Source organism: Topomyia yanbarensis, chromosome 3 (assembly GCF_030247195.1).
Source record: "Topomyia yanbarensis strain Yona2022 chromosome 3, ASM3024719v1, whole genome shotgun sequence".
NCBI classification, from domain to species: Eukaryota; Metazoa; Arthropoda; class Insecta; order Diptera; family Culicidae; genus Topomyia; species Topomyia yanbarensis.
The window spans coordinates 190,433,303-190,458,506 of NC_080672.1; the positions used below are offsets into that span (position 1 = coordinate 190,433,303).

Sequence of the window (25,204 nt, forward strand, 5' to 3'; positions counted from 1 at the left end):
GAAAAGTACAAATAGGTAATAGTAATAGATACAAGCCATAAAATTAGGATAGGTTTATATGAGTATAATTACAGAGATAGATGGTAGTTTCAGGGAATAAATTCAGAATTTTGGCAATCTGAAGAGTGAAAGCATTGTCGGAGTTGGTACGAACTTTCTCTATCGGGCCTGCTCTCTCTCGGAGTACCTTTGTGGGTGTGTGATTCGGTCTGCGTAGCGGTAAAACGACCCTGTGAATCTTCGCGAGTGGGTGAGCCCCACACACCGCGGTTAACACGCAAGAGAGTATCAATTGGCGCCCAACTAAAGTGTTTGCGCAACCGAGTTTGAAATTTTCTTCCGCTCCCAGTAGGGGGAAGAAAAATCTTTTCCGATTTTGTAAATTAATCATCGTTCTCCTAACGAACGAGTTTTGATAAAGTTAATCCTAGGCAGGGTTACAGGAAATGGATTTGGAATTTAATTTACTATACAAAAACCTTCTGGTGCACCATTTGGAACGACCAGAAATGGAGTATGAACTTTGCATACGGGCTGTGCAATTTGAGCAGACAGACAGTCGATCGGCTTTGCAGAGGAGGTTGAGGGATCGGCTAAGAGAAGAAAAGGAAAAACAGGTAGTAGATATTGAGTTTTGGAGGTGTGACAGAAGCGTAGATGATGAAATTAAAATTATCGATGAGCAGTTGGAGTCGATTAGAAACTACTTGGAGGGTAGAGTTCGGTTTGAAGGTATAAAGGACAGTTTGAAAACTCGGTTAGTCCACTACTTTTCCAGGGCTAGACGAGCTCAGGAAGTTGCAGAGCGAGAAGAAGAGTTATTGGACTTAGACAAAATACTGGGAATCACTCGGAAAATGATGAATATTTATTTTTCACCATTTTCTCCAGTAAACTCTATTCGCGATGAAGTGGTTCAGCAAATTGCGAAGACTTTATCGAATCTGAACGTTACCTCTCCTTCCCATTCGAGGTCGAATATTACGAAAAACACTACTGGTCAGCATTCTCGTTCAGAAAATGTTGAACCCGATGATGAGCCGGTAGAGTCAGAAGGGGATGAACAACAGGCAAGATCTTCAGAAGCTTCGGGGCGGAGAAAACTAAAATCGGTGCGTGATCGTAATTTTGAAAGTAAACGCTACAATCATCCATTCGCGAATTGGTATCCTTACGCGTGTCCATTTCCTCCGGTTCCGTACGGCTGGAATCCACAATACCCTACCGCGAACGATCTATGCGAAGAAAAATTCATTAGGAAATTTTCATTGGAATCGAAGAAAGGTGGTAAGCCTATACCGCAAAACGAATCGTCGGACACAGTTACGAATGAAGAACTTCATGAATTGGAAGGAACTCGTACACGAATTGAAACGAGAATTCCTTAGTCGTGATCATGACCACGTCAATGAAATCCGCGCAATCTCGCGCAAGCAAGGCCCCAAAGAGCGATTTCAAGACTATTTATCGGAAATTCAAAAGATTTTCAATTCATTAACTAAGCCCATTTCAGAGAGTAAGAAATTCGAGATAGTGTATCGTAACTTACGGTCCGATTACAAAGGACATGCGGTCGCGTCTAATATTGATAATCTCGCGGATCTCAAAAAGTTTGGTCGGCAACTCGATGCGACCTTTTGGTATAAATACTCGGGTAATACAAACGAGCCAAACCCCACGCGGAATCGATCTCAAGTTAACGAGGTAGCCGTCGGTAGCAAACACAAGCAAAAACCCCTCGCGGTCGACGAGAAGAAAGCTTTCAAGTCGAGAAACTTTTATCGATCTCAGAAAACAGAAGCGTCTGACGAGGAGCCGTCAGTTAAGAAATCGCAGGGCGAACCATCTAATATCGCGAACCAGAATAGTAAAAAAATGAAGATTCGAGAGGGATGAAGGTCTTGCTGGAGAATTATGTCCCCCCGAAGGACGGTATATGCTTTAATTGTCGTCTGAAAGGTCATCATCAATCAGAATGCAGGATACCTAAACACAAGTTTTGCTATAGGTGTGGGTTTCATGATGTTGATACAAAAACCTGCCCGTGGTGTGAAAAAAACTCACGAGAGACAGCTTGAAGGGGCAAGTCTGTCCTAACGATTTACAAAAACCTCAAACCTTTGATTTGTCTCAATATGGCTACCGTCAGTTCAATGATGCTGAATATTTCCAATTATCTCAGACGCAGCTAGAAGAATTATTCATTCATCTCAATGAAGATGAACGCCCTTTTGCAAAAGTAACTATTTATGACATCCCCGTGATTGGTTTATTGGACAGTGGGGCACATCGCAGCATATTGGGAGTCGGGGCCAAAAACTTAATAAAACAATGCAAATTAAAAATTAACCCTTCGGATGTAGAATTAGTTACAGCCAGTGGACAAAAATTACACACGGCAGGATGTGTAGATCTGCCAATGACCTTTAATGGAACGACCAAGTTAATATCGACTTTAGTAGTTCCCGAACTTAAGAGACGCTTGATTTTGGGCACGGATTTTTGGAAATCATTCCACATAGTGCCTTCCATTCGATCGGAGTATGTAGACGAAAAAGAGCTTGCTTCGGAGTTCGACGAGCTTACTGAATCTCAGTTACACAAACTCGACCAAGTGAAGCAACAATTCAAAGCAGCGGAGGAAGGGCAATTGGATACGACGCCTCTTATTACTCATCGCATCGAACTGACAGACGAAGCCAGAAAGAACCCACCAGTACGCATAAACCCCTTTCCAACATCACCCAAACGTCAGGAACAAATTAATAAAGAACTCGATAAGATGCTAGAAGAAGGCATTATTGAGAGATCGTATAGCGATTGGACTCTGCGTTTGGTCCCAGTCGATAAACCTGATGATACCGTCCGCTTGTGCTTAGATGCGCGCAAATTAAACGAGCGAACGATCCGGGATTCTTATCCATTGCCCCACGCCGATCGTATACTGAGTCGACTCGGTCCATGCAAGTACATTTCGACAATTGATTTGTCGAAGGCGTTCCTTCAAATTCCACTTCATCCTAAGTCGAAAAAGTACACTGCATTTTCTGTGTTAAGCAGGGGATTATTCCAGTTCACCCGGATGCCCTTCGGCTTGGTAAACAGCCCGGCAACATTGTCCAGGCTGATGGATCGAGTGTTGGGCGCAGGTGAGCTGGAACCCAAAGTTTTTGTATATCTTGATGATATAATCATCGTAAGTGATACGTTCGAGGAACACCTCATGTTATTGCGCGAGGTGGTCTCACGACTCCGCAGGGCAAACCTATCCATTAATTTACAAAAATCTAAATTTTGTGTTCAGGAAGTTCCCTATTTGGGATATATCTTGTCCCGTAGTGGGATGCGACCGAACCCTGACCGCGTAGAAGCGATTGTGAACTTTGAACGTCCCCGCACTCTTCGAGCCGTACGTAGATTTCTGGGGATGTGCAATTATTATCGTAGGTTCATATCCAACTACAGCCAGGCCGTCCTCCCTCTTACAGACCTACTGAAAGATAAACCCAAGCAGGTGCGCTGGAATGAGCTTGCGGAAAAGCCTTTATTAACATTAAGGAACGATTAATTACTGCCCCAATATTAACGAACCCTGAATTCAGCAAGCCGTTTGATATTCACTGCGATGCGAGCGATACCGCTATCGCAGCTGTATTAACGCAAAACTACGATGGGGTAGACAAACCGATTGCATATTATTCGCAAAAATTGAGCGGGGCACAACAGCGCTACTTTGCGACTGAAAAAGAAGCATTAGCTGTCCTTAACTCAATCGAAAAATTTCGGGGCTACTTAGAAGGTACTGCGTTCACGGTTTATACAGATGCCTCTGCCCTTACGTATATTCTGCGGAGCAGCTGGCGTACTTCTTCGAGACTGTGTCGGTGGAGCATAGAACTCCAAAGACATGATATGGTCATCAAACATCGTCGAGGAATCGACAATGTAATACCAGATGCCTTATCCCGGGCCGTAGAAGTCCTGACACTCGACGCAAATAACCCCGACTGGTACCACAGTATATTTACACGCGTTCAAGAAGACCCAGAGAGATACAAAGATTTTCGGATCGATCAAGGCATTCTCCGCAAACTGGTATCTACCAAAGAAGATACGGTAGATTACCGATTCGAGTGGAAGGCGTGCATTCCTTCGGACGTCATTGAAACACTTCTGAAAGAAGAGCATGATGATACCTTGCATTTAGGGGTAGATAAAACGCTGTCTCGCATGAGAAAAAAATATTACTGGCCCAGAATGTCGGAGGATGTCCGCACTTACATTCAGAAATGTTCCATCTGCAAACAAAATAAACCCTCAAATCACTCGCAACATCCCGAAATGGGTTTGCAAAGAATAACGAACAAGCCATTCCAAATAATAGCGTTAGATTTCATCCAATCCCTCCCCAGAAGCAAACATGGCAATTCACATTTGCTCGTAATAATGGACCTATTTTCCAAATATTGTCTAATATTCCCTCTTCGTCGGATTTTCGCTCCCCAAGTTTGCCAAATAGTGGAAGAGAACTGGTTTCGTAGATATTCCACTCCAGAGTACATTATTACTGATAATGCTACTACCTTTCTTTCGCACCAGTTCAAAAGACTATTAGAAAGATACCGTACCCAGCATTGGACCAATTCTCGCCATCACTCTCAATCAAATCCAGTCGAGCGTCTGAATCGGACTATTAATGCCTGCATAAGGACTTACGTTCGTAACGACCAAAAATTGTGGGACACTCGCGTGTCGGAAATAGAGCACGTTCTGAACAATTCACCGCATAGTGTCACGGGGTTTAGTCCGTACAGGGTTCTTTTCGGACATGAAATTGGTCAAAAGGGTGATGAACGCAAAATGGATAGGGATGAGGAGGAGGTGTCAGAGGAAGATAGGTTAGGAAGAAAAAAGGAAATTGATAAATCTATTTATGACATTGTATACAAAAATCTTCGAAAGCATTATGAGAAAAATAAGAATTATTATAATTTACGGAGCAAAGTCAAAGCTCCATCGTATACGGTTGGTCAAAATGTTCTAAAAAGGAACTTCCGCCAATCATCTGTTCCTCAAAATTACAATGCCAAGCTAGGTCCATTGTATACGCCATGCACAGTACGAGCCCGTATTGGAACGAGTTCCTACGAGCTGGCTGACAAAACCGGAAAATTACTCGGGGTGTTCTCAGCAGCTGATATGAAACTCGACGTATCCTAAAATGAACAAGAGAGAAATCAGAATAGCTGAATACATAAAATAAGCATAGTAGATGTATGAAATCAGAATCTTATCTCAGGGTAGCCTTGGTATAGCTGCGGCCGAAGTTATAATAGGAAAAATAGCGGTAAACACAAGTCAAATGAGTCGTGCAACCAAACACTCCAAAACTATTACCGATATCGATATGTACTTACCTCCTTTCCGTAAATCCAAAACGGCTCGATTTCTTTGAATTTTTTCCTGCAAATTCCAATGCAACCGATTATTCAAACAAAACCTATTAGTGGAATAAGGAGTTTGCTCAAAAGTGCGCACTTTTCTTCGGAAACTTTCGGAAAAAGGACCTGTTGAGGGAACTAATATCATAGGTAAACAAACATGGACAGTCGATAAACGTCAGAGTAATATGGGATTACGAGCGACCTTATCTGTCTTTCACTCATGAGTGAATGAGTATCGTGGAAACTGAGTTGAATGGAGGGCTGCAACTCAGGTAGTTTTGAAATAAGTCAAAATTAACCTGATGTTAAGAAATCCCAGTTTTTGAATATAATTTTAAAGGTCTCCTCGTCCTTCAAAATGCTTGAACTTACAATCATTTTGAACTCGGACGGTGGGGTAATGTAACCGATAGGTTCCAATTTACAACTTGTGTGCTCCACCACAAGCAGAGATGCCAGGTACTTTTTTCAAATGTCTGCGATAATAATTTTAAAAGTCTGGGAAGAACAAAAAATGTCAGGAAAGCTAGTGTAACCAAAAGCCTTTATATTCAAAAATCTGCAAATATCTGCAACCAAACTAAGAAATCTGCAAATATCTGCAACCAAACTAAAAAATCTGCAAATATCTGCGTCATCGAAAAAATCTGCAGCTTAAATTAAAAGTCTGCCAATTTGCAGACTTGTCTGCAAATCTGGCATCTCTGACCACAAGTCAACACAAACCAGAGATGCCAGGTACTTTTTTCAAATGTCTGCAACAATAATTTTAAATGTCTGGGAAGAACAAAAAATGTCAGGAAAGCTAGTGTAACCAAAAGCCTTTATATTCAAAAATCTGCAAATATCTGCAACAAAACAAAAAAATCTGCAAATATCTGCAACCAAACTAGAAAATCTGCAAATATCTGCATCATCGAAAAAATCTGCAGCTTATATTAAAAGTCTGCGAATTTGCAGACTTGTCTGCAAACCTGGCATCTCTGACACAAACCCCGATGTACCCTATCGTACTCGGTTGCAAGGTTCCCTCTCTTTTTATGCTCTTGCGGTCTCTCGCTCTCATAAGATATAAATGAGCGAACTGACAGCATCTTGTGAGTGCCGGGTGTATTGGATAAGAGCAGTGTCGTATCCTCTATTCAGACCGGTGCGTTCTCGCGCTACAGAATGTGCTCGATTATAGCAGTGTGACAACTGAGGTGTTCTCGTCACTCCACCGATGGAGCCACTAGCGTCATGGTTGCCAAACTGAATGGACCTGCCAAATCTACATTTGTCGTAGATATTCGGATGTGTTCGGTCTTTCTCGCAATTTCTACGCACATAAATAGCTTGGCTCGGCTGAAATCGATCTCTTTCGTTCCGTGGCTTATTACCAGTTTCGTAGTGCGCGACGGTGATTAAATTCGTTTAATTAGGTTAGCAAAGTGTGGCTAAAAACGTGGTGTGGATTGTGATAATGAGAGTCAGTAATTATTGTTTAATTTTAGGGAGGAGTAGCTGACTCTTAGTACAATTGAAACATTCTAAACAAGATTGTTCTTAAAAAAAAACTTTAACGATAGGTTCGTTTGGCGAAAAATCAGTTTAGTAAACTTTTTGTTAATTATTAAAATGTTACCCCACAGATACAAACACGTTAAAATTTAATAGATATAACTAAAATACGCGCATCAAGTGTTCAGGATACGTCCAAGAAAAAGGTAAAATTATACTGAATAAAAATACGGAAATATATGTAGAGGTTTAGATTAGCGTGACGTTGCCGGTACTGATATTCTCGGTATAGGTCCAGCCTGGGCCTTTTTCTTTTTGTTCATTTGGAACAGTGTTCCAAAGTATCATCCACAGACTCGACAACCAATAAAACCTCGATCGTCACCCGCCAGGTGGGGATCGAGTAAGCACGGATCGACAGAAGAAATCACGGGTTAAAGCGAATAGCCGCCATTGCAGCAATATTTCGGCGTTGGAAAGCGGTATTCCACCAGAAAAACCGCGAGCTGAAGCGAATAGCCGCCATTGCAGCAATATTTCGGCGTTGGAAAGCGGTATTCCACCAGAAAAACCGCGCGCTGAAGCGAATAGCCGCCATTGCAGCAATATTTCGGCGTTGGAAAGCGGTATTCCACCAGAAAAACAGCGTGCTGACGCGAATAACCGCCATTGCAGAACCGTTGCAGAAGGTACACTACCGTCAGCAGTCGTCTAGTACAGCGTTTAAACTTGCATCATCCGGAGCTCCGGATGGGTATTGTGCCCCTTACAACAGCATTCAACATCAGGAACAACAGTGACTGTTCGCCGAAGGAAAGAGATTTGCCCGGTCGACCGGGAAACAAACGGACAACAGCATTGCCGGATGAAACAGGTACCTGTGTAACGTCACGGAGAAATTATGGTGTGTATACAATTGTAAATATAGAGTATAGGGATAGAAAAGTACAAATAGGTAATAGTAATAGATACAAGCCATAAAATTAGGATAGGTTTATATGAGTATAATTACAGAGATAGATGGTAGTTTCAGGGAATAAATTCAGAATTTTGGCAATCTGAAGAGTGAAAGCATTGTCGGAGTTGGTACGAACTTTCTCTATCGGGCCTGCTCTCTCTCGGAGTACCTTTGTGTGAGTGTGTGATTCGGTCTGCGTAGCGGTAAAACGACCCTGTGAATCTTCGCGAGTGGGTGAGCCCCACACACCGCGGTTAACACGCAAGAGAGTATCACAGTTTTCATGTGACGAGTGGTTTCATGGACCGAAACCAGAACCTTAGGCAGAACTTGACAGCTATGCGTTTAGCAAGAACTAACCGATAAGAGAACACCAAAATTTCGATTCCTTGAGAAAGGTCCAATAAGGACCGGAGCGTCGGAAGAAGAGAACATACAGGAGTTCTTTATTAAAACAGACTGAACACCGATTCCTAACCTAAAAGAGTATATCATTTGCAAGAAAGTTCATTCATTAGGAGTAGGAAGGTAATTGGGGATCAATATTCTGGATGAGGATTATATTATCAATGGCAGAAATGGAATTAGTCCACCTAGTAGTACAATTGTACCTTTTTGATTCGTGATCACTGAGACTTCATAGTTAGGTTACGTTCAATATATGTTTGAAAATGTCAATTACATTATTATTATATATTGTCCCTATATATAAAAATCAAAATCAGTATTCTACCGTTATAAGCATATTTGTCCACTATTCTATAGGATTCCCTATATACATAGGGCAGTTATGCGTAGGCAGTATTGGAGTCTTGGAAAATTTTGTGAAAAAGTAAGCGGTTTGAGACTTGCCTAGTTTTCATGGTATACTAGTACAAGAAGAAAGGCGCCGTTGGTATCACAGTCAAGAAAGATTCATAACGCCTATAAGGTCTTTGTATAATGATTGCTCTAAACATGAAATAACCGCTCAATGTCTCGGATAGGGTTAATTCTAGTATGAAAAACTGTCTTAATCCACCTGGTGGTGAAAATATTTTATTTTTCCAAACTCTGATTTCATGGCTTATTTTTTTATATAAATTGTTAGCTTGACTGGGCCGTGGGTCTACTATATATTTACAAGATGTAAAAAAAGATAGAATATTAGTGGGTTTGTCTGTCCGATTCCGCACCCATGGGTCATTCGTATCTCTCTCGTCGTTCACGCCTGTATCATCTTTGTGGTAACGGCTTTGATGTGAGCGGTCCGATGTTTCTTACTTCTCGTCTTCACGGGTCACGAGTGCAAACCTTTTGTCCTTGGTAGCAGCTACCTTGCTGGTGGCATTGGCGGTTGAGATTGAGGTACTTGATACAGCTTTTGTAGTTTTTATTATAGCTTGAATAGCCTTCACAAATATGTCAACCATTTGTGGTTTAGGTTATGGTATTGGAGAATGCGTGTTGGAATTTATTTCCGCAGATGAGCTTTCCTCGACGGTTCCAGGGCACCACTGTGACCTATTAGTTTGTCCTTGATGCATGCAAAGAGTTCTCTGTGTAATAGTACTACCACATAGTGTATTGCACCGCAGGATAAGGTAGGAGTGAATAGGTCGGTTCACACGCATTCTCACTACAAAAACGCTATTTGAAATGAAATACTATGTATTTGAAATCAAGTAACTAGTAACATTGCCTTTAGTGGTTGAAAATACTGTTCATGGCTTGTTGCTCAACAATCTAAAAACATCGATGTGAAAAGCCTGTTTGAATCCACCTAGTGCACTATAGTGGTGAAACTGTGCCTTTCTCATTCATTTTTATTATAAACTTTCAAATGTTACTTTGTTATTATACAGGAAAACTATACACACGAATGAAATTCAATATTAGAATTAAAAAATGTTGTTAGCGTGAGGAGGGAGGATGCGTCGGAAACCTCCTAACTTATTCTGGTATGCGGGGGTTGAAGGGAATGTGGGTGAGAGGTACTCTGAGAAAGGTGATGCAGAGAACAGGTTAGCGGCGAACCTTCGCACCTACCGGCTGGCCTGTCGAGAAGGGCGGGTCAACCAGTAGGTGCAAAGGTCCGCCGCTGGCTGTTTGACATGACCTACTCACTCTAGTCCACGGTGGTGAGCCGACTCTACTCAGGAGTTACCCGGTAGGGTGTAGGGTTCGGCCATTCCAACTGAAGCGCAACGACTTGCTCACATTTCCGTAAATAATATGTTAAAAATTTAAGTTTCTAGAGTTGGTGAAACAAATTTTTACATTTATAAAGTTGAGTTCAATTGAGTTATGCATTTTTTATTAATTTAATGGATTTATCGAAAACTGCAAAAGGTTCATTGACAAAGCCAAACATGATATCTGGTAACATATCGTTCGTCTAAAGCAAAGTATCTAAACTTTTGACGAAAGTTTTCTCCGACAGATTCTGGATATAGAAAACTCTTGCAATCGTTCGATACGAATTGTGTTCGCAGGCTGTTTTTAAAATTGTGATTACTCTCGAGTTCGGCGAGACAGTTGCGTTCTTGTAGAAGACTTCTAACCTTTTAGTATAGAGGGTTTCAACAATGACAATCGTATATTTTTGAACTTTAATAACTTCCATTGTACTGAACTTAACGTCTTACTATTCGATCGAAGATGGGAACAGGATATACGATAATATTTGCATTATATGAAAGTCAAATTTTTATTGAAATCCAAGAAATAGATTGAAGTGCTTCAAACAAAAAAAAATTATAGAAGTTAGTATCACTTAACAGTGGAAAGATTCGCAGAAAGCAATTCATACTTGAACGTGCCTACCAAGCTAGATACAAAGAGCACCGGTAAAATTTATATTTTTACAAATTCATTGAATATACAGCCCATTCTACATCACCCCAGCAATCCTCTCGATTTTAATCAACCACCTTTTTTCTCGAAAAAAGGCGAATGATGACACATTCTACTAATGAGATGAATAAGAAACGATATACTCTATTTTACCAATTGCACTCAAAAGTCGACGATAAAGTAGAGAAAGGAACTGGAAATGTAGCACGACTGCCAGTTTAAGTAATCTTCGATTTCGGGGTAGATTCTGCACACCATAGTTATGTGTGCGCATAGCAAGTGTATGAGAAGATTGTAGAGTGTGGCCTAAGACTGTGCTACCTACAAATCTGCAATGTCGTACTGATTCGAAGAAACCTCCTAATCCAATTCATATGCTTTTAATACTATTATATATTGGTTTAATGGATAGTTAGGAATAATCATATAGTTATTGTTTTGAAACATTGTAGTCAAAAAATTAAATTACAATTATAAACTTTTTATTAGCTTATGAAACTCTCAACGTTAGTACAAATTATGCCAGGTTGTTATCTCACTGTTCGCAGTCTCATGCATTATGCCTGGGTTACAAGAACTACCTTTGACACAGCAGTTCCTGTTCTCCCCTATGATCATATTGCTATCAACGTCGATTTCTCAATTCATCCTTGAGTTACTGAGACCCTAATTACTGAGACCCTAATTACAGTAAGGCATGGTTCTCCGCTAGATGATCCATACAGGAATCGTTCCAAATTCCTGCCAAGCTTCTCTATACGGAGGAAACATCTCTGCCATCCGTTGACACAAACAGCAGCCAACAAGCACTATTCGCAGATTTTTTTTATCAAAAATAAACCTTATTCAAATTGTGAAAAGATCTTGAATATGTTGTGTATCCGATTTACCTGTTACTCGTAGGCAACGATTGCTGTAAGTTTTTCTCTGTACTCAATCTAAATTTTTGTGAATAAAAAAAATTCTAGCATGTAACCGAGCATACTCAGAAATATCGACCATTTGCTTAGCATTTGCTGAGCATTTACTCACGATTTGTAACTTTATTCATGCCAAATCAGATGTTCGAAAAGCAAATGCTCAAACTGAGAAAGCAGCTGTCAAAGCAAAGTTTTATTCATACCAACTTGAGTAAATGCTCAACGCGGCTGCTCGACTGCTCGAATCTCAAGAAGCTGAGCAAATGCTAGTTTTTATTCATACGGCTTAATGTCTTCCTCATTGGAGTCCAACCTATCACTGACATTCACATTCAAACTTGATTGATTCATAATACTTCTTTAGCAGCTTTTTAGATCCCTCTTGAGCGTTCCCCGGATCATAAGGGGCCCTTACACGCGCAATAAAAGTGTCATTACTAAGTAGTGTCATTACTAGAATTGTATGGGAATTCCGTCATTACTCACCTTACACGATCATTAAAAGTGACATTACTGCTCAGTAATGACATTACTAGCGCCTCGTGTAAGGGGCCCTTACACGCGCAATAAAAGTGTCATTACTAAGTAGTGTCATTACTAGAATTGTATGGGAATTCCGTCATTACTCACCTTACACGATCATTAAAAGTGACATTACTGCTCAGTAATGACATTGCTAGCGCCTCGTGTAAGGGGCCCTATTAGAGTACAGTTCGAACCCAGACCCTATCATCCAATGCATCGACCAATACAGGCGTCGACTTTCCACGGACAGTCTGGCTTAAACTCAGCAATCATTGCATTACGGCACACAGTGGGACGGAATCAAAAAAAGCCGGACATTCATATTTGGGACGAAACTATTGGTTAAGGCACTTTGATGCCTTCGGAAAGATTTCTTTATTTTTTAAGTAGTTTAATATAATGTTGGGAAATTTTGATTTAAAGGGGTATATACGCAGTTTAATATAACATTATATTTAACTACTCCAGAAGGATTCGAAGCGATTTTCTTTGCAATGAGGGCTTTTGACAGGTCTCGTGCTCGATTGGAATGACACTTACTGATAAATAATAAGAATAAGATAGAGATGGCGAGTCTTTATCCAGAGGGATGTTATGTGACGTCATGCTCGATTGGCTCCGGTATTTGACATGTTCAATGGGCTCCGCTCAGTGTCTCCGCCTAACTATGAATATAGTAACTATAGTGAGGCGGACCTTAGACTTTTCTACGGCTCATGTACGTATACGGCACATGACACAAACACTACATCACTAACTGGTGGAAAATAATAAACAAAGACGGCAAAATCAAATGGGATTGTTTTCAACCAGGAAGCTAAGAAAGTGTTCGTGAGACCGGGCGACAAGAACTCATTTCACTGTTTTCACTCTAGACGGGTTCTTTCTCTTCATCTTAGTTTTCACTCACTTTCAACAAAATAAGTATTTCCTCGTCAATGTTTGATTCTCAAAGTCTGCTGGATTATTTTGGATACCGATTCACCAAGTATTAACTTACCAGTGAGTATTGAATTTTTGTTTATTATCAGCTTGCACACTGATGATAATTTCTTGCAGCTCAAACGAAGTAGGAATGTATGGCTTCGTCTAGCTTATTCGGTAATATGATGTCGCTGACTGGTTCGTAACAGGCAATGTAGATTGGTTTCAAGTATAATCCGAATAATTATGATCTGAAGACCCTTCCGATATTGTCTTTCGCCATAGAAAAATAATAAGAATGACATGTACTTTTCCCTCTGTAAGTGATTTTGCTATTTAAATATTGTAAATTTATCAAATAACCTTACTAATAGTGATATTGCGCTCCAGAAATTAATGTTGCAAAGCTAGTGTTATGCGACTTATTGCGCACTTCCCACTAACCTGGACTCCGCACTTTCAAAGTGCGAGTGATCAAACTGCTACTGAAAACTGCGAGCTGTCAAAACACATGCATTTCAAGTGATAGATATGGTCCTTTCATAGACAGACCAGTCGAACTAACCAGTCTATGAGAAGAATTTAATAGAAAAACAGTAAGTGCGTAGTGCGATTAGAATCCAGTTTTTAGTGCCACAAGCAATATCTTGCCTTTGCTTGAATTGAAATCTTGAGCGTTTTTTCAAAACGTCATATCTGCAATGAGTTACTTTCTTTGTTTACTTTCTCTTTCGATTTTTACGGCGTCACTATAACACTTTTCACTTATTTTACAGTACAGATCGAAAGACGGTGGTTTTAACTAGCATATTATGCAAAGAGCTGAGGGATAAATGTTAAAGTGACCGAATTATTAACAGAAGAGAAAGTAAACAAAGAGAATAACTCATTGCAGATATGACGTTTTGAAAAAAACGCTCAAGAAATAATCTTATGCCGGGGCCATGTGTAAGAGGCATTAGCACAACCACCTAAGCAGTCTAATGTCGTTTTTCATTGAAAAACACCGGGGCAGTGTACTGCACTGGTTTTGCACTTTCTAGCAGAAGTGGGAACACGTCTAGTGGCCTGCTCTTCTGCTTGAAAATGCAACACCAGTGCAATCCACCGCCCCGGGGTTTTTCAATCAAAAACCCCATAAGGATCTCCCGCACGAGATAGTCGAAAAACAGAAATGCGTATCTCGGACTAGGAGCCACGTTAGCTTAACTATTTAGAGTAAAATTAGTAAGTTTTCAAAGATCCAAGGCAATTTTAACTTTTTGTCTCTTACAAATCTAAACACTAAAATAGCAAAATTTAAGGGCACGTTATCATATTGTAAAACTTGGCAGTTTGATAATATGATAACGGTTCTCATATTGTCAGCTTGTGAAAAATAGGGTAGACGAGCCCTTATTCATCTCATTAGTCATGATGTCACACTATTTCGTTGATAACTCGACTTAGAGCGAAAGGATTGCGCTCAAATAGGTATCATCATCTTTGCTTCGATTCTAAGAAGCAGTACAGCAGTGCCTGGAAAATGTAAAATGCTCACACTTGAGCGAAGCGAAAAGTTGACTACAACGTACCCTTATTCATTTCACCATTTAAGCTAATGCGTTGAATAGAGATAGCAGATACTGCTCTAACTAATGTGTTCAAATGGGTGGGATGAATAGAGGTGCTAAGATGAATTAGGGAGCAGTAACCCTAGTCAAGGTACAGGACGAAACGATTCCTACTAAAGAAGCGCCTTGTTCAACGTACACGTCGTGTTGATTGACTGTTCAGTAGGGTTTTTAATGGAAAGATGAGAATGTTATTCCCACACCAGCCATACGCGTGAATAATTTCGACATGAGAAATAATCTATCTGAACACCTATTGGCGATTTCGGCGCATGTGTAGCTCGTACGTAAACACTTCACATCACATTCGGGATGCGGGATATATCACGTCTCACATACTTGGGGTTTCCGATGTCATGTTCCGTCTCTCGTCTCGTCGTCTGGGCACAGACTAACAGACATAACACTCAAAAACAAAGCTTCGCCTGCTTTAACGGTCATTTTAAATATATTTGTAGTTGGGACTGTGGCCACATTTGAAATTATGGCGCCACTGACATATGAACAAGCATATGGGGGATAGACCACTAGTGAAAATTTTTTCCCAAACCTGAGGGGTAACCCGCCAGTAAATTTGTGTTTGGGACTGTGAATAAAAGGTGGAGCTAGTGTTCTGGGAAAATTGTCGGATCGATGTTTTTGAGGGAATTCCCTCATAGTGTTATGTCTGTTAGTCTGTGGTCTGGGTCTCATACTGCACAGAATACACTCTGTTGTCGAATTCTTCCGCAATTGGATCATAAAATATGTGTGCAGACGAGGCGACAAGGCACACTGCACAAAAAATATGGCTTCCCACGAACTTTTGATGTTGCCTAGTGCGACTAGATAGAACAAAATCTGTAGTGTTGCGGCTAGCTTTGCAAGGAAACACCGCTTTGACAGCCCTGTTATATAGCGACTTTAAAGGTGTAAAATTTTTATTGTCGAATTCACAAATGTGGGTTGAAGATATTTTAATTATATATGCACTAATATTTCATTGATCTTTCTGCTTTTTTCGCTGATCCGCTAACATTTAAATGTAGAAACTATAGCACTAGAGAGACTCAAACGGGTCCGAACTGGTTTTTTTTTTTGTTTCGTTTTGATCCCTTGGATCCGATTGAAGACTGGTTAGTTAGCCTCCAGGAATGGTGGTTCTTCCCTTATCGCATTTTGGTATTCGTTTTGTTGTTTCTGAACCTTGGCTAGTTTAAGCGTCGTTTCGTCGTATAATGTATCCCGTAATTCTATTAAAGCATTGATGTTTAAAGGCCTTTCTTGTCGGTTTTTGATGCCATAGAACACTTCGCGGGGTTTGAGATTTGTCGCCGTCGTCTAGTCCTTGATCTCGCACAGACCAGAAGCTAAATACACACCGCTCGTTCACAGCAAAGCAAACGAACGAATTTTTACCCGCGTCGCTTCGTTTCTTTTTTACACCAGTAACAGAAAAAAGCCTCGTTGCCCCACGGTGAGCAAAATGAGCGAACAAAAAAGCAAAGTGCGCCCACTAAGGGAAAACACTGTCGTGATTGACTTTACGCAAACTCGACGAAGACCTACAGTGCGTGAGGTGGAACAGTTAATAAAAGTGAACATGAATCTTGATCTTACGGCAGTTACACACCTCCAGCTGCATCATACAAAAAACGTGATACTAATAACGTTCCAGACGCTATCCGATGCAGAATTCTTTAGTGTGATGAATAATATGCAACACGAAATCGAATACGACAACATTAAAACCAAGATCCCCGTCTATATAGACCGAGATTTTACTGAAGTTTTATTACATGATTTGGCACCGCGCACCAGCTCCGAGTACATTAAAAAATACATGTCCCAATACGGAGAAGTGGAATCCGTTAAGAATGACACCTGGAGAAACTTTTTCCCCGGTATTCTCAACGGGGTTCGTATCGTCAGAATGCAGCTGCACAAACCTATACCATCTTACTTGACCTTTGAATGCAAATCTTCTCAAGGGATTACCTACATTCAAAAAACCCTTTGCACATACCCTGGGCAGACGGCCACGTGCCAGTTCTGCAACCAAACGGCACACTACGGTAAACCATGCGCTAAAACTGCTGCGGAAAATGGATCTACTACAACATGCACTGATAAACAGCCTTCCACCGCTAAACCACAGTCAATCGGGCAAAAGATAATCCCCGATAGCCCAAAGCAAACATCCAGTACACCGGCCGCAGGAATGACCAAAAAAGAAGACGGATACACCAAGGCCACTAGTAAACACAAGAAGCATCAAATATCAGCCAACAGTGAACAATCAACCAACTCTAGCGATAGTGATATGGACGTACACGAGAGCGATGGAGTGGACACACAGATTAACCAACAAGCAGCAAACGGTAAAGGGAATAATGGCAATAACGCTTCGCCCCCGAGAAAGATAACGAGAAACAGCAAGCAGTGCACCCAGGACAGACGATCGTAATAATTTTCGCATCCCGCAATAATTTTGGTTTTTACCAAATTTTCCTCCTTAGGGTGAAATATAGCATAGAATTTTCGCATACTTTTGAAATGTAATTACCTGAAATGTTTATTATTTCTAAAAAAGGCGAATGACCCTTGTGGTTAAAACCTTTATAAATAAAAAATAATAATAATAATAATTTGTCGCCGTGTGTATGCTGTTGTTATATAGCGTACATGATACTAAGAATATTTCTTTATTAGGCACGGCTTCCAATTTGTGTCGGGTTGATCTAAATATTTCGCTTAGGGTCGAATGGAACCTCTCGACGATCACAAATTTTCGTTTTCATTTTGGGAAAGAAGAAGCTTCTTGCGATTTCTGCTTTGTTCTCTTGAATTCCTCTGCGGGATACTTCATGGGTTTCTTCTATAATGTGATCTTGGTCTTCGACAGTTTTCAAATCAAATAAGATTGTTTGGGCGATTCTTACTTTGAAGATTTTTTTTATCTGCTGAAGTAGTTTTTTATAGAGTAGTCTATAGAGTTGGGATAAGTCGGCCTGGCCAGGGTTCATAGATTCGCGAAAAATGCGGATTACGGCTGAGACTCCAAATATTGGTTTCGTTACTGTTCTCCTGTACATTCTAGGAAAAACTTCTAATTCTTCGGAGTCACGTTGTCCTACTTTTAGTCAACGACACGACCTGAAACTGCATGTAACTTTCTGATGAAAAAGTGTCCGAGTAGTTTACCGCCAGTTACCAGTTCATTGAGTCACCCCCCGAAACAGTTAAAAAAAAATTCTTCAGCAACACTTCTTTGTTTATTTGATTTTCTGTTGCTGTATAGCAACCATATTGATTCCGTAAAGCTTTCGATTAGTTCAGCGTTCTCCATGAATTAACTTATTAAATATTTAATAATAAAACAGTTGCATTTTGTACGGACGTTCGCATTGATAAGGAAGTTATTTTGAAAAAAGTTGGTGTCCAATAAATATGCCGCTAACTGCTGAACAAGCGATGCTTCAAGTACAGGTAAATCATGAGAACGAAAGCGAAATTCTTAATTTTTAGTATACGTAACATTTCATTTGGGTAGGAACGACTCCGTTCGCTTAAATCGGTTATTGTTGAAATAGAGAATGAGCGGAAGAGAAACGAACCCAACTTCGTAAATGCGGGAAATAAAGAAACAATCCGAAGAGGTGCGCTTATGAAAATGCTACAGATTTCGGCTCAAACGCTACCACTCTTTGTCAGTAAACCTGGAGAAAAAATTTCACCGCTTTGTGGTAGCGTTCCGGCTGATAGTACTTACGTTGCAAAACCGGGTGACATGGTTGCCGCTCATGTTAAAGGTCTCGAAGATGAAGAAAATTGGATACTTGCCGAAGTAGTACAATACATCTCGTCTGCCAACAAGTACGAAGTGGACGATATTGATGAAGAGCAAAAGGATCGACACATTTTGAGTAAGCGCCGTATTGTTCCGCTTCCTCTTATGAGAGCTAATCCGGAAACAGATGGACAGGCAGTTTTCCCTAAAGGGACAACCGTATTGGCACTATATCCACAAACTACCTGCTTTTATAAAGCAGTTATTAATCAACTTCCGCAGACAGCCAATGAAGAATATGAAGTACTTTTTGAGGATCCTACGTACGCGGACGATTACTCGCCACCATTATATGTTGCTCAGCGGTATGTCCTTGCCATCAAACCGAACAAAAAAGTAGGAGCCAGTTCCTGACAGTCCTCCGCTCAACCGACCACGACTATTTCAAGTATCACTGCTGCCCTTCCGTCGGCAATGGGAAAGTCAACTTCTTCTGGGTGTACATCATCAGCAGTTATATCCAACGCCAGCGCTTGCAGTGGAAATCTTGCTAACCGGTGGATTAACGCAGCCGAAAGAGGAGCATATGTTGGAGCCATTCATGATGGATGATCAGTTTTGATTAGTTTGCGCTCGAAAACTCAATTCAAGTTATACAATTTATTGTAATATCTCAGCATAAAATGATCAACAAGAAGAAAAAAAAACCTTTTCTATATTATTTAATAAAGGGAACAGAAAACTACTCTTACCGACAGAAAATCCGAGTAGAAAGAGGCTCGAACTGAAAGTGTCGAGGTGTACCAACTATCAATATTCGTTGGTTGGAACGTGTTTCGCCATGGTCGATGTCGAAGAGCAAAGCGTATATCGTCTATCTCGAGATAATCTAGCATTTTGTAGAGTTGTTTCTAGACATAAAACATTTGAGAGTGAACGAAGCAAAAATAAGCTGACAAAATGTTCTCACACTCACACTGATGCAAATTAAACGTGCGCGTAATTTAGCGCACGACATAACTGGAAAGTCGCAATGTGAATTTAAGAATATAACAATACAAAAGCATGTACACCAGACTGACCAGAAAAAAGCGATCTTTTGAAAACTTAAGGTTGAACAGAGAAGGGGTGAAAAGCTAAAACGAAAAAAGCAGTTTTTTTTCCACAGCGTGTGCAGTACTGTAACAACATTCTACATAAGCTGATTAATTTTTATGAAGATCTAACAAACGGTGTGGAAAAAACTGCTTTTTTCGTTTTCGATTTTTGCCCAATCTCTGTGCAACCTTAATCGACCCGTTCCTGAGTTGATTCCAAGTTCCATTGGAAGTTTCTACTCTAAATTTGAGTCAAATCGGACAAGTTTAGCTATCGGACCAACGTGTTCGAAGTTGAAACAAAGAATTATATTTTTGTTATACAACATTGTAGAAGACTGCAAATCAATCCAACTCCTTTAGGACGAATTTTACATATGTAATCTTTTTCGATCCAATATTATTCGTTCGAAAAATCAATTCGTTGTTATAGATCAACATAGCTGCAATTATTTTCTACCTGTGATTGGTTTTTCTGACTATCCGCTCTCGGGATGCGGCAATAGTCGACAGTTTTACTGTTGCTTCTCCAGATGTTTTGTATGTACTCTTATTTAAAAAGAAAAAAAAACAGATGCTGTTCCCAGTCCAAAACCACCTTGCAGAGAACTCCGAGAATGTGACGAAGTTGGATGAAAAGATACATTCAACATAATGCTTAATTTAAAGTGTAAATGTCCTATTACTGTCTTCGAGATATCACTGATGCGCATATCTTAAATTATTATCATTATCCTTTTATTTCCACGCTTGCTTGACAGCTTCCCTCGAGGCGAAGAGCTTCACAATATAAGACGTGCTAGAGAGTAGCACAAGTACGACCGTGATTAGAAAGTAATCGAAATCCTCCTTCAACAGATCGAACGTTTTCGAAGGAGCAACTCTGGTAACGAATATGTCCAAACCGTGAGCGAACACAAGGCACGAACTTTCCAGACCTGACGGAGCAGTGTAGATGCCCTTCATGTTTGCAATCGTCTGGTTGTAGTTGATGATTATCTCGTGAGGCATCGGCAACTCGGGCATGTATGGAATGATGCCTTCTTCACGGGCTTTTTCGGACGATGTCACTGGGCGCCTAGGATCCAATAATGCCCAGGACATTTCAGCTATTGCACCGGTACTAAGGCCGACTGTAAATTATTAAATGTGTTGGTTGATGTCAGCTAATTATATATACAGGAAGATTTGCTTACTGAGAACATGTTTATTTGTAATGCCCTTCTCGGTAATTGTTTCTTTCATTGAAGCGACGGCTACTGGTAAAATGTATGTTTGTCGCTCCACCATTGGCAGCGGAGGGGCATCCAATGAACTCCACGCGGTGCTATTGGTTTGGGTTTTGCCTTCGTACAGTTCAAGGGATGCTACAAATAGAAAAAAAAAATGAAATATACACGTTTTACATTTTACATACGTAAGTACATTTTGTACCTACAGATCTCTGTTCGGCGAACTTTGTCATAGTAGGAATATACGAGCCAGTTTTCAGAGTGCACCATGTGCAGCGGTGGTCGAACGCGTTTGTGTGACATGGAAAATACAATAGATCCTGATACGACGTCCAAAAGATGAATGTTCAAAATGTCTGAAAAGAAATCTTTTAGTACTCGATGTACGATAGAAAACTCACACCATGTCACCTACATTTATGTATGTTGTCTGGCCCATGAGTTGCCACCGCAACCAGATTGGGGTTGATGTACTTGTACATCCCGGATCGATCGGCTAAAACGCGACCTTGTGAGTGCACATGTTCAATTGGATTTTCACCTTCGATTGCAATAATTTTCTGTCCCTTTCCTGCTCCCCCGAGATTTACGGTCCACATTGGAATCGTACTAAGCTTCCCAGAGCGGAATTCAATAAAATATCCCCCTGATTGTGGTAGTTTCACGATCAGCGTTGTTAGCGTACTTGGCAGAACTTTCCGGTAATACGTGAGCTTCGGTTTTCTCATCCAGAATAAGAAAAAACCTTTCAAAAAGTCTGGCCCTGTCTCGTGCAGAAGAGTTATCTGCTGAATTTTGTACGGCAACTGAATGATTCCTCCGTTTACGGGTTGTCCAGTGATTGGATTGAACTGATAGATTATTCCATTTTTAGTACGTTTATCTCTGGCAGCATTGTGCTGCCAGTGGATAGAATCGAGAAGTTCTCTGAACCAACAGTTTCATATTTTGCCCATTGCCGAAACTGGTTATCTCCGGAAGGTATCAAACCCAGTGCTGCTTACCACTGATGTTGTCAATGCCAAACATTTTACCACTGCTGGTTACAACAATCAGCATTTTATGTAAGCTTAACACGTTTTACTGTACATTAAGGCAAGGGCTAACGGGAAAGATAAATTCCTCTGTAAAACTTTGGGTTTGTTTTGTTGTCATTTTATTTTTCCCTTCCTAACCTAGGGACTGCGACGGTAACTATTTGAAATAAATAACGGATTCCAAAGTGTTGCTAGTTTCATGCATTTTGTCGTGTAATTTGAAATTTGACAGTACCAGTTACCTGAGTCACTGAGGGGTAGTCAGATTTGCGATACAGTTTTGGAATGCTAGTGTCTAGTCGTGTCGTTGTTTTAGTATTATCTGGTTATGGAAGACGTTCAACGGTAGCTGTGCACAGGATAAACTCCGAATCATCAGTGTCCGCTGAGCCGTCTATCTTCATTCGCGTTAATTTTTTGTTGAATTTTTGACAACACTTCAGCGACTACATTCTGTTTGCCGGGGCGATATTTTATGTCGAAGTCGTATTCAGTCAGTTGGAGATGCCATTTGGCGAGCTTTGAATTACATGTTTTCAGATTCAAAGCATACGTTAAAGGTTGGTGGTCTGTATATAGAGTAAACTTCCTTCCAAATAAATATGGTTTAAAGTATTGAGTTGCCCAACAATTCCTTTTGGAAGTGCACTGCTTCTAGAGCAAAGTTACTTGCATCGGTGGTTAGTACGAATGGCTTCTCAAAACCTGGATATTGCAGGATGTCGCTATAGGTTTTTGTGCTCGCCTCAAATGTTTTTAGGAATAATGGTGTGTGTTCTACTGATTCACTTTCACGCAACTGCGAGGTTAGTGGTTTTGTGATTTTGGCGAAATCGCGAACGAATCGCCTGTAATACTTTAGTATTCCTAGAAAGCTTTTTAATTCATTCTGGTTTCTAGGAATTTTGAAAACAATTTTTAGATTTTTTGCTATTAGCAGTCAAAGTTGACATTGGAGGTAGTCCCAGTACTAGCTGGCGTCCAAAAGGGGCTAAGGCCGCTTACAGAGTGGCGGCGAGAAGCTAGGGCTGGTACTGACATTATGATGCGAGATGCGAGAAACCTGCTAACAGCGTATCAAATGAAGCATGTCAGAGTAAACGCAGGCAGTCGGCGCAGATCCGCTCGGCTTTCACTCTGACAACATTCCTTTAGTTTGCAGCAAGCAAGTTTCTCGCATCCTACTGTCAGTACCAGCCTCCGTTCAGCTTCTCGCGGCCACTCTGTAAGCACCCTACCCCACATTGAGTCTTATGTAAATTCAAGTTTTCTCGTTCGTTTTCCGAGGTTTTACGAAAAGGTAGTCTATCGATTCGGAATCAGTAAATTTCATGTTGTAGCTCACATATCGGTGCACTCGATATGATTCAGCTAGATTGCATTGTACGTTGACGTTTCGGCCCGAACTGTCGTTCCTGAAGGTTGGGGCCGCTCACATACTTGCTATGTACGACTATTTTCTATCTAATATATTTCTTGCACAAATATATATTATTGAGCATATTTTCTCGAAAATTCCAGTGAAAGTTTCTTCATTGAAAGTTCACCGAGCAATAAAGGATTAAGAGAAAAATGGTTCGTTGTGGTCGGAAAGTTAAAAAACGTGGAATCAATTATTACCTTTCGCTATAGAGTTAAGGTGTTTTCAGAAAAAATTGCACATATTGCTTTATTTAGTTGAATCATACTAGTTCGGAATTCAGTCACTAGGGCGGCGCTGTTATCAACTTTTTAATAAAGGTAGATAGAAATGCGATGCGATTAAGCTGCTATTAGAACATAAAACGTACTGAAAAATTACCTAAAACGAGAAGCTTATGCAGCTCCCTTATACGAACTTTTGGTTGCTTGGGTTCTCTCAACGCGTTATCCATTACGCGCTGGAAGGTGGCTGGGGCATTTTTGAGGCCGAAGGGCCTACGGAGATATTCGTATAGTGCGTGTTCGACGTAAAATGCCGTTTTTGGAACGTCCTTAGTTTGTACTTCGATCTGTTGCAAATCGGATGCGAGGTCTAATGTCGTGAAATCTGCCAAGTTTGTCTAGTATTTCGGTTATATTAGGCAACGGGTATTTGTCTGCTGGGGTCTTTTCGTTAAGTTTCATATAGTCTACTACTAAGCGCCATTTCTACTCTTCCGAAGCAGTTTCCAGATATAAATAGATGCATCTTTTGAGTGATTAATCCCCTAAAAGTGAGTTTGAAAATTTATTTCCCCAAATAATTTAGCTAGAAGCTCGCTGTCTTCAGAAAAGTTCTAGAAAATATTATTGTGAAAAACATTACTGAAGATACTAAAGCAAGGGGCGTGACACTTCGAATAACTTATAAATTATTATACAATTATAATGTTTTTGTAGATTTATAGACGAATATAATTTTATAGACAGCTTATACTTATACAATTTTCAAACTTGTTTTCGTACTTATTCTCAGTGTGCGGTGAATTTGTGTGAGTTGTCACTTTTATTGTTTACATTGTTGAAATCAAGACGTGCATAACTAAAGTTTAAAAATCGAACGCTTTTGTACTTGCACCATAAAATAAGATATCCGGAAACGATCACAGAGGTTAAATTATTCGTACCTGTCCCAGCAGGTACGAATAATAATGATATTAAATTGTCAAATACATTCCCACTCTTCCAGAATATTGAACAACATCTCACGAGTTCTGGCGTTGAATTTGAGCAATATTTCGGCCTGCCCGGCGGGATCTGCGCAACGAGCTAATCCTATTCCAGACATCAATGCCGGTATGTTGCAGGTAGTGTATTTAACGCCAGAGTATGACCGGGGACGCAGGCAATTATTTGCTACAGCAAATATCCGATCAGCTGGTACTGATTGCAATCAACAACGCTCACTGTCTGAGTAACTGATGGGTCACGATTTTCGATCGGCGTAAGGACATCTTGGTGTAACTCGTATGTTTTGTCCTCGGATTCCCATTTTAGCAGTGACGGCAGCTGCAACTTCCAATGTTCGTGAAGATATTGTGGCAAACTTGGTTTGCATTATCTGCAAGTTCTGTGCACTAGGTTCGATCGACCGAATCGGAAGCTTTATGTTAAAATTAAGGGCTCCCTTGGTGTGTGAAAGGATCTTTGAGGATTGCTTAGCAAAAACACTGAAGGCAGCATCATAATCTACTACTGACTCGGAAGGAAACGGAAGAGATTGTGGAGCTGTTGAAGAGCAAACGAATTGATAGTGGGCCGTATCATGCCGGTCTTTGTTGAAAATCTGTTCGATTTTTTTTTTTCGAACTTTCAACAATTCAAATACAGTTATAACTTTTATAGACAATTATAAAGAGATATAAGGCGATATAAAAATATAAAACCAG

The 25,204-nt window shown here is 40.4% G+C and overlaps 1 protein-coding gene and 1 pseudogene across 1 annotated transcript; one reads left to right on the plus strand and one right to left on the minus strand.

Annotated features, from left to right (window-relative positions):
- The first annotated feature begins 18,005 nt into the window (after positions 1-18,005).
- On the plus strand, positions 18,006-19,141 carry LOC131690910 (SAGA-associated factor 29-like). Its single transcript, XM_058976986.1, has 2 exons — positions 18,006-18,187; positions 18,252-19,141. The coding sequence occupies exons 1-2, from the start codon at positions 18,149-18,151 to the stop codon at positions 18,900-18,902; spliced, it is 690 nt and encodes a 229-aa protein (XP_058832969.1). The 5' UTR covers positions 18,006-18,148; the 3' UTR covers positions 18,903-19,141.
- A 197-nt stretch (positions 19,142-19,338) lies between these two features.
- On the minus strand, positions 19,339-24,769 carry LOC131687500 (ER membrane protein complex subunit 1-like; annotated as a pseudogene).
- Positions 24,770-25,204: the final 435 nt, after the last annotated feature.